We start from the raw sequence: 11,042 nt of genomic DNA, 5'->3' as shown, positions 1-11,042 counted from the left end.
GAGGTCGTGTGTTCGATTCCCGGCCGAGTCATACCAGAGACTTACAAAAATGGTGCTAACAGCTGCCTCGCTTGGCGCTCAGCATTAAGAGGTTAGTGTTAGGACTGGTCGGCCCGGTGTCAGAATAATGTGACTGGGTGGGACATCATGCTACATGTCTGCGGCATGATGCCCCAGTGCTAGACATCACTATAAACTGCCACATTGCAGACATCGTAGCGATATGACTGAAAAATTGTTAAAGCTACGTTAAAAATCAAAATCACATCACATCACACATCAGAGACAAGCAAAGCAACTGAACATACTTTTAACTTTAACTGAACAAGAGACCTATGTTTATTCTGTTATTTTAAAATATACTTAAAATAATTACATTTGTAAATGACAATGAATTCATGACTTTTGAATATAGTTTTGCTGACAACGAAAGTTTCTTTAATCGTTGTGTTTTCTGGGGAACAGAACCAGAACTCGTTCTAAGTTTATTTGCTTAACGCACAACATTTCAAGAGTGTTTAATGAGTTATGAGTATGGTAAATCAGTGATAATGTATAGTCGGACACACACACACACACACATATATATATATATAAGTCAAGGAAAACATTTGGGTAGATGAACATTTTTAAGTCAGTGCAGGTGAATAAATTATGGCATTGCTTCTGTCTAGAGTCATATGAATATGGAAAGTCAGTAATAATATATAGCATCATATAAATATGGTAAGCCAGATGCAATGCCTTGTCCCGTATGAATTGTGTTATGACGTTATGGTCTTAAACTAAGTAATAGAAAAGAGAGAAAACCAACAAGGTTTGAAAATTTAACAACTAATTTATTTTCATAGAATACAAAGTAAAAGATGGAAAAGGAACTTACAGTATTGTGAATTATATCCCAAATAATCCATGGCTTTCTAACACAAGTCATGATCATTAGAGTTCTGAATAAACTTATTAGGTTATAAACTTAAGTGGTATTCCAAAATATATCGAATGTTGGAAATGTTGATGTGATTGTGATATGCTTTATCGCAGTGATGTGCCAACAGTCTGTTGTTGAATCACAGCAATACAATCCAAGAATAAATCTTAATCTGAATTACATTATAAATCCAAGTCTCTATTTCCAACAATGATATGTTTGAGCAGCTTGCATTTGCAGGGAAAAATAACTTGAATTAAATAATTTGTATAAATAAATTCCAGTCCAAATGTCAAAATGAACACAACAACAATATAACTCACTGTGCTCAGATGTTGCAACATGAATGAATGATTGCTCGCTAAACAAGACTATACAGTCCTCTATTTGACCTCAAGTTACAATTTGCATTTTTAAAAAGAAACATGACCTAACGGAAAATTTCATTCTAGAAGGTTTCAAATGTTTAGACGATAAAATCTTAGCTATAATTTGAATGTCTGTTACTAAACGTATAATACAAAAAATGGTAAATAACAGGTAGAGCCAGCATTTAATAGTAATTTCCAATGTACTTATCGAGATAAACATGTTGTTTACAAAACGAAAATCAACGATTCATGTCAGGTAGAAAATTAACGTGATTTTGGACAAGGTCAAGTCCAAAATACAATTGACCACAGCATATAAATAATTTTAAAAAAAACGCAAATTAATTGCACATAACAATATGGTAAGTGAAGTCAGATATACGTTTTGTAGTATGTGAATATTGATAGTAAGAAATAATAGATCGCACTATATGAAAATGGTAATTAAGATACAATGTGTTGCTGTTAAAAAATTCCTCATTTTTTGCAAAGTATTAAAAGGGTAATTTGCATTGATGCTAGCATTACTTACTTAAGAATTGCAACAAACTAGCACAAATCTGCATTTAAAGGGACGATTAAACGTCGAAAATATGTGTATTCTCTTTTGTCACGTCATTAAATTCAAGGATATAAATGAGCAGGACTGATACCGTTTATCTTCACTATTTCTAAACTTGAGTATCTCAAAGTACGTAACGGATGTTCATGAATTTTACACTGTAGCTTACGTAAGGACCTCCTAATTACTTTTTATTCTTAGTTCTATTCTGTTCGTAGAGCTGAGTTTCTACTTTATATGTTAAACATTGCAGGGATATATAAAAAATAGTCCCGTCCCTAAGCATCTGAAATGAGATTTAAAGAGGGTAAACAGTCTAATTTTAACTTATTCACAATCGACTGTAATATTATTTTTAATAGTGTCGGCCGATTCATATTTACTAAACGCAGTATTTGATATCTATATTAAAATATATATTAAATGAGTAAATTCAAACATACTGGTTTTAGTGATCACTATATTTACTGTGTTCTTCACGTGTAATATTATGATGCATTACACTCAGGTATCCACTTGTGAAATCTGATAAGTTACATTCATCTCTCCAAAAATCTTTTAAACATGGATTTCTATGGGTTTCTTTATCCACTGTAACTCTCATCGAAATGATTGTTGATCAAGCCAGGTCAGTCATTGAAATTCTTGTACTTGAGATGTTTATATGATGACTGAGGACGGGTAAAGGACACTTTATGTATATTGAATAGCATTGATGTTGCTGAATCGAGCGCAGTGCCTGTCTCATTCTCTCTCTCTCTCTCTCTCTCTCTCTCTCTGAAACACGATTTCATCTTCTCCTTGGGCGAACCTTGTGACAGATACGGTAAGCGTTTCATGCAAAAACGTTACTTGTGCTGGAATTCAGAGACTCATTAATCTTGTGTTAGCTGTTGCAATCTTTTAATACAGATTACACAGGTGAACACTGGTCCTTCATTTCATATACTGTCAAAGGTCGATTGGCGCAAATCATACTTCAAACCACTCAAATAAATGCTTTGGCAGTAAGACAAAAAGGTTACCTCGCTGGATCCCACAAACATGATGTATCCCAACCACCGTGCTAACAGACGAAAATTCTGTAGTAATATATGGCACGTTCACCGTTGGTACTATACATTTATATTTATTTTGGCTGTATAAAGTATGACTTTTGTCGTGGACACAACTAGGGTAACTTATATAAATTCCTTTTATATTTAAACCGAGGAATGTGCACGTTTCACTGCAGGTCAAACTAATACATATTAGGCGGATTATTTTATTGTGGTTATATATTAACAACTGTTGTCCATTTACTGCAGCAAGTTCCATGATTGTCCCACAGTCATGTTCATTGACATAATTCTCCGTTTTGTGGACCGATTTGTGCATGCGATCTATACTATCTTGTAAATTGTTTTATTTAGCACGGTAGAGATCGCTGATAAAAGCTTAATAGAGTTCATTTATGTCATTTCTTCTTCCTCGCACCAAACTCACTCACGATATTTTAATTATTGTGATCGTGTCCTCTTTGATTTATTTTTTTCGATATTATTGCACTTCGGGATCTACGTTTGACATATTGTATATATATATATATATATATATATATATATATATATATATATATATATATATATATATATATAAATTGACGTCTTTAATTTACATTTTTGAATTGAATACCTTTTAGTGATTCTTTTGCACTGGTGTAAAACCAAAAATATAGACCACATGGGTAGTTCCCTTATATGCGCCCGGTATATGACTTCACTGGGGAGAAAAAATAAATGAGGGACAGAAGATAAATACCGAAATAATGAGAACACGAATATGAACCGTAATTTCACTAAACAAGCAAATATAAAACCTCAATTTGTATTAAACCACAACAATTACAAATACGGCGATATTTAGAGAAATATTTGGAATTACTTTACAATGCTTGATGCCGTAGATAGTGTCAAAACTTCACGGATTCTAGCTTTTGATTGCTAAATTGCATATTACACTTGTAATGCACTGGTACGACTTGGCCAGAACTTATCAAAAAGGAACCCACCAGTGACTGACCAAACCAGTTTAAAAATAGTCACCGCAACCTTGTACCAAATCTGTTTCAGAAAGCTTAATCCTGTCGCATGGATAAGCAAACATGTTATGAATGGAATAGCCTGCTTGAACATTTCCCTGCAAAAATCCGCTATGCTTGATGTACCTTGAAACAGCTGGAAAAGAAATCGAACTATTTCGTCAGGACTAACTGGTAATACATCAGATATTTCAACACAAAAAGCCCGAAGGATCTCAAACAACATCTCCCGCCATGTGTGCTCTCCTTCCTTACAGAATATATAAATTTTTGTGCATATGAATACCAATGTTAAAAACAATTCTAGAATTAACTCCAATTCAGGTATTAATCCGCTCTCATCTTCAGCAGACACCCCGTTGCCATCGTTTGGCGGTATACCACAATTATCTTTCTGACTTTTTCCACTGCCGTCTTTAGGGGATATTCTACTATCTTTTGCCTCAGGAATACCGGGTACGTTGCTTTGAATTAGAGCATCGCATGATGTTTTGCGTTCTGATTCCCTCGTATATTTGAAACATATATCTTTGACACGCTGGAGGCAATCATACACATTTTTCCCTACAAGAATTCGAAGACCCATTTGCAACAGCCACTTAAACCATTTATAGCCTTCAGAGATGAGTGCGGGTACGATGTCTGCTATCAATGTTTTAAATGTCTCTGTATCCCTCAACTGAGTACAGATCGGTTTGCCTGTCAGAGCCCATGTGACAAAATGTTCACAATTATTGACAGCAAGATTATAGCTTGTTTCTCCTAGACGGGATTTCGCACGTTTAATAGCTGCCTCCTTGCTTTCATCCGTTTCTGGGTATTCACTACAATATACCATATGTACGTTCAAAATTCCTGGCACAAAGAAATCTGCGTATTTCATTTTTTTCATCTGTATTTTGCAGATACTGCCTAACGCTAGACACACTGTTGAGTAACCATATTCAATAATTTCAATCTCATTTAAGTCAACATTCGATACGAGCAAATGGTGTTCATACGAGGTTTCGAAAATTTTCTTCTTTAGAACGATGTGGGAGCATTTTGTCACACGGACCCTAAGGTCATGTTCATTCCTTAGTTCTTGAAATTCATTGAGGCACCTAAATGAGTTAGATAAGCCAAAAAAAACCGCATGTTATTAATATAACCTCGAGCACTTTATTAAAAATAATATTGCTTGTGTTGCATGTTTCCAAGCTAAACATATGATGGCATTCCAAAATGCACAAGCAAATCAGAATTAATTAATTAGCAGGGTTGTACTAATGAAAGGACCTGGCCACTTTTCCGTCTCAAAACGCTAAAATACATACTACAATAAGCACTATAAATAAAAAGAAGACGAATTTTGTCACTCTGCTGATTTCAATTAAGTCGCAGTAATAAAGAGAAGGATATAATATAATTGATATTCAACAAACTAAGACCACGTGATTTCATTTCGTTGAAGACAGGATCTATCCTGCTCTTTTTTCGCATAATAGTTACTGCAATTTGATATTTTTAAGATCAGAAGCACAGATCTAACGGGATAAAATTGTAATTTTCGAATGAGATTCTCTGAAGTGTTCTTTTGCAGAGAGCCTAGGGTTATATAAAAGTTGAATTTGTTTCTAATCCAATTCCCATGCTTGAATCTTGATATATTTAAAGCGATTGTTCAACTATTGTTTATTTTGAACGATACATCTTTCCCGTAGGTATGTATGTCATGCCTTTCCGAAATATGGTAAATGTTCGAGAACAGGAACAAACATTGGATTAGTCAATAACCACTCTCAGTATCAAGTTCAAAATGCGCTTACTTATTTAAGCCACAGACAGCCACATGCATTGACAAGAATTTATCTTTATAATCTCTCATCGGCGACTTGAGAATGTTGAATCTGTGATAATATGTTTTATCAAAGTATATTTCATAATTTTGATGCCGTCATGTAAAATTTTCAAAACGAGTTATTGATGACTACATCTATCCTTCATATCCTATGTCTGATATATGAGCATACTTTTTTGGCATAGTCTACTGGACACTTTAATATTATCTAAATTCATTTTCTATATTTGTGTTATATATTTTCATATAAGTAATGACGATCTTCTGTTGGCAATAATACAAGAAAACATACATTACTGACTCGTAATTAAAGGAAAATATATAAAGCGATGAAAGTAAATTAAACTGAATTATACATTGGGGTGATTTCCGCGTTTCTAAAATTTAAAAATATACCCATCAGATATAATTTACCACTTCTGGCACTTGTATTCCTCACCTTGTCTGTTGTACTGTTTCTAAGTCTGTATTTGTGTCTCCAAGAAATACTGGATGTAGAGCTGAAATGATACACGTATGCAAGATTAAATGTTTTATAAGCCTTAAAGAGAGAGAGAGAGAGAGAGAGAGAGAGAGAGAGAGAGAGAGAGAGAGAGAGACGGAGACAAAGAGAGACAGAGGAAAAGAAAGATTAAAACTGAGACAAAAGCCTTAAATACAAAATATACATGTCAATTCAAAATAGATCATAGATTTTGTTAGGAACTGTTCAGTTTTCACACGGAAATATCTTTAAAACCAGTCAAGATCATGATCACAAGATTTCTGTGCCATAAAATATTCACTCCTGATAATCAAGGCTGTCTTTTATAACGTTGGTCAACAGCTCTCACAATATGTTGCAATTTTTTGTCTATGTTATATATTTTTATAAAAAAAATAGCTTACTTTAAGTATAAATTGTTTTGCTGCATTTAACCTGCGGAAGGATTTTATCCAGTGATATTTATTTCCTGCTACTCGACGTTATCTATATATGATATTGCATACTGTGTTTATGATCATTACATTTTCAAATATAGTATGTTTCTGCAGAACAAACCTCCTGGAGGGGTCAGTGCAACGAAAGAATTTTAGCGAGTTTCTTGCAAACAGTAACGTTTGTTTGTGCTAGTGTCCTGTAACATTAGTGTCAGTTGACTGAGGCATGATATATTTATGAGACTTTCTTGCTCAAATGACATTTGGAATCACTGAGAAAATAATGTATTATTTTATGTCAGTGTTCTACTAGCAAATAGGATCTAAGAGAAGCTGAGTGAAACATATGTCACTAAAGAACAACAACGATTCCTGGACTATACTACAGTACAGAGATGCTATCGGAGTTTTAATTGACAGTTTAGTTAAGCTCATAGTAACAAATTGTTATTAAAATCTGGTTGCAGTAAATATAATATTAGTATCTCAGTTTGCAGTACATACAAGCTTTGGACGATATGATTTTTTTCACTAGCCACTAATGATATAGCGTTTTTAATAGCAGCACAATGTAACTCAGACTAACAACACTATTGCAGTCCATGCTCCATTGAAATGAGAGATGGCAGAAACTTACATACATCTTTTCACACTGTCATACATAGCTGTTGATATAAATGGAAAAATGGAAAAACATTATGATATATTGAACACAAATTAATATGCAGCAAATTCCTTTCTTTAAAATGGTAACCTTATGACCCCCTTCTCTTCTTGAAACGTGGAAACAACAACATATTAATTGAGTAAGAATGATTAGTAATTCGCAAAAAGAAATTATTTAGAAGAGTTTTATTAAATGACAATATTCACAGAAATCATTAATTCTTTGAACTGTGGTACATATGGTCTTGTATAGAAGTATTCAGGTAATAGTTATTTCTTTGTTCTCTAAAATTACTGCATTTCAACTGGTATAAGTGTTCCGTCAAGTGTGAGTTTAGGTTCATCGTGATATCTTCTTAACTGACAAAAGTGCATGCACACAGTTATTTTTATTTTGAGAATTTAAACCGTTACCACTATCCCAATATTGGATCTTGTTTGTATTCTGTTGTAGTTGTCTTTCAATGACATGCATGTGCTTTGATCAATAACATATTAGGAAATCATCAAGATATAGGGAACAATCATCTCCAAGTGCTAAACACTTGGTAATGCTATTAATTTTGATGTTGAAAAGATTTACAGATAAAATACCCTGGGGTACACCCATCACTTGCTCGTAAATATCAAAGAGGGTGGAACCAACTCGTACCTTGAATTCCCTGTTTGAGAGAAAGTTCGATATGAAAGAGGCAGACGGTCTTTTAGACCCGGATCGTGTAGGTTATTCATTATTCCGCACTTCCTTGTTCGTAGACCTTTTCTAACTCAAAGATAACCGCAATTAAATGTTCTTTCTTGATAAAAGCATCGCGAATAAATGTTTCCAGTCAAACCAGGTAATCATTGGTGCTACGGCCATAACAAAGGCCACTTTGAAAAGGAGATATTAAATTATTAGTCTCCATACGAGTCGAAAGTTGATCATTCGTTCCATTGGATTAAACATACAGCTTGTCAGAGCAACATTTTATTATTAATCCCTGTCAGACTAGAACATCTGTGTATCCATCAGTTGTAGAACTGTAGAACTGAAAGTTAAATTACTGACCTATGCTTGGCAGCAGCGTCACCATATAGACAGTGAGGACTACATCACTTTATATGCTTTGAGCACAGACGATGTTACTCTTACCTTTGGGTGATGCTGCCTTCCACGCATGAGTCAGTAAATTAAATGTGTGAAGATTCTAACATGCAAATTCTTTACGACTTCTTGGTCTCTCGTTGTACATTGAAAGCGTACCATGAACTTGTTTGCTGACATCTTATTGACCTGATTTTCCGGTCAGAAAATATATTTACATTTATATACAGAATAAATAATGTTATCTACCATCACATGATTTCTAGGATACGGATAATAATATGTAGTAGATCTAATTGATTAAATATTAAATTTATATATCGGGTTGAATAATGCCTAGCTTTTACATGCATTGGCTAGGAAAAAACTTAACATTATTTAACTAGTTTCATAAATTTAATATTAAATCATTATTCATTTGAGAATATGTCTATCACAGAAGTTTATTTTAAAGAAAATAGAAAGAAAACAAGATAATTTCATTAATCATGACCTTAATAATGTTCCTTTCATTTGTTGCAATTATAGTCCTAAATGTTGTCGAACTATCTGTAAATTTTATAACCAAGAACATTTAAAAGCTTATTTTCGTTTACAAATTATAATTGAAAGATCAATTGTATTTAAAAATAAACAGAATATTTGATTCAAACAATATCATTTTTCAACATATAGTGTGTGATGTCACATAGCTTGATACATTCAGTTTATACGATCAATGTGACAATGTTTACATCTAAGGTAGGGCAGTTTCACTACTGAAGGTTGTTGGATATTCATGTCGACGGAGAATTATTGGATGAAACAATTCCATATTTGCTGTAATTTATTTCTGACCGGATATTTGTATTAGCTGATTTGGAACAGGAGACAGTCGGAATTTCATCACAAAAGAAATATTAGATCGTCTTAGATATTTACTGTGTAAAAATGCATTGGTTTGAAAGGCCTAATGTTATGTCAGTTTGGAGACCTGTTTATGTCCAGATTCGAACAGATGTGAGTTTATTAATTCAAGAAGTTAACATTTAAACCGCTCTTGGATACAGTGGAGATTCCATTTTACATCACTACAGCCCACTTACCCAAGTCCGATCTCAATTGACTGTTATGTATATTTAATTTGTATTGTTTGTTAGTTTTCATTATCATTTTGTATTTCATTACATGCTATTGTAATGTAATATTGTATAATGGACTTGAGCGGATTTTTCAATCGTGCTGTAAAATTTAGCACTTTGCATTATAAGTGTCCAGTTGGGCTGAATTTTATTTCTTCAAATTATTTAATTCAAGTGATTATTTTCTCTGGAAATACAAAAGTGTTCTGATAAAATTGTTTAATGGAGCCATTCATTGGAATTTATAGTGAATTCAAACCTCGAATTATATTACTGTGATTCAACACAAAACTGCTGACATATCAACACTTTAACAGCTACCACAGACAAATCGTCACCTTCAGGTCTTATATTCATTCTGAAATTCCACTGAAGTTTATATTCAGGACTTTAAATAACTCGGAATTGTGAATGTCATTCCTGGATTATTTTGGGATACAATTCGCAATATCTTTAGTTCTCGTTCTTCATGTTCACTGTGTATTCTAGGGAAATAAATTACTTGTTGCCTTTCACGCTTTTTAGTTACATATTTTAACAGCATAGGCTCGTAACGTCATCATTAACTTAATTATATTTATTGTTGATGTTGTTCTTCTTTGGAGCTTCATGTTATTTTTTCACTGCATGACATTCAATACGTTAACCCAAAATAACGCCATTTAATCAGAGACCTCAATAAATGGAATTGAAAGTTCGTTTAACAATTCCTACGATATAAAAGTCATTTAAATAGCCAGGATAACCGCTGAGGAAAGCAAGAGAAATTCACTTCCCTTTAAATTCATACCATATGCAAAATGCGAATTCTTGAAGGGATAACCTGCCGGATTCGTGACAGAATTTTGCGGGTTCGAATCCGAATAGGATCGGGTTGGTCACCGTGGTGCATTTTTGGGCAATCTCATTACTCGGTTAACCTTTAAGCTATGTAATTTAAACCTGTCATGTTGTTCCGTAAAATATCTCATCACAAACACTACCACACATACGTAATACCAAGATTAAATCTGTATTAAAAGACGATATATAAAACTGTCTTGACTGAATACTTGGTAAACAGATTTGAAGCTTCACTGTTCAAATTTTACGCATTACTTTTCAAATTGTTCACACTGTTTGGTAATTGTAATGTATTTGAGTAACCCATTTGAAAAGAAATAGATATTGTGTGCTCTGCAAGTATCAAACAGAAATAAGCGGGATATGACAGCATGTAAAACTTGAACAATACATTATATATGAGAGAAGAAATATACGTCAAATTCTACAATGGAATAAAAGAACATTAGGTCGATACTTCAAAGTTCTGCGAGTTCGTGTTTTCTTGGCAATGACTATTGCTGATTTTAGAACATCGTATTTGCATCTGTACTTAATTTATGGATAGTAAATGGAGTCCTATTGTTCCTACAAAGGGATTATTGTTCTTTATGTTTATTAACCTGAGGTTTGTAGCAGCCATA

At 33.4% G+C, this 11,042-nt stretch overlaps 1 protein-coding gene across 4 annotated transcripts in view; it reads right to left on the bottom strand.

Annotated features, from left to right (window-relative positions):
- Positions 1-818: 818 nt before the first annotated feature.
- The window catches only part of LOC149802278 (uncharacterized), a 34,329-nt gene continuing 24,105 nt past the window's right edge, over positions 819-11,042 (bottom strand). For 3 of the 4 annotated variants that reach the window (XM_089956702.1, XM_089956703.1, XM_089956704.1), the window contains 2 exons: positions 6,221-6,281; positions 819-5,044 (listed from right to left, as the gene is read on the bottom strand). In XM_089956702.1, coding sequence (XP_089812828.1) covers positions 3,856-5,044; positions 6,221-6,281 — 1,250 coding nt within the window. In that variant the 3' untranslated portion in view covers positions 819-3,855. The remainder of the gene's footprint in view (positions 5,045-6,220; positions 6,282-11,042) is intronic. The other variant, XM_089956705.1, reaches the window with a different exon arrangement.

This window comes from Sinohyriopsis cumingii, chromosome 4 (genome assembly GCF_028554795.1).
Source record: "Sinohyriopsis cumingii isolate HCF-2022 chromosome 4, ASM2855479v2, whole genome shotgun sequence".
NCBI classification, from domain to species: domain Eukaryota; kingdom Metazoa; phylum Mollusca; class Bivalvia; order Unionida; family Unionidae; genus Sinohyriopsis; species Sinohyriopsis cumingii.
Note: the sequence above shows the minus strand (reverse complement) of the source record. Positions and strands in the feature narration are given on the sequence as shown.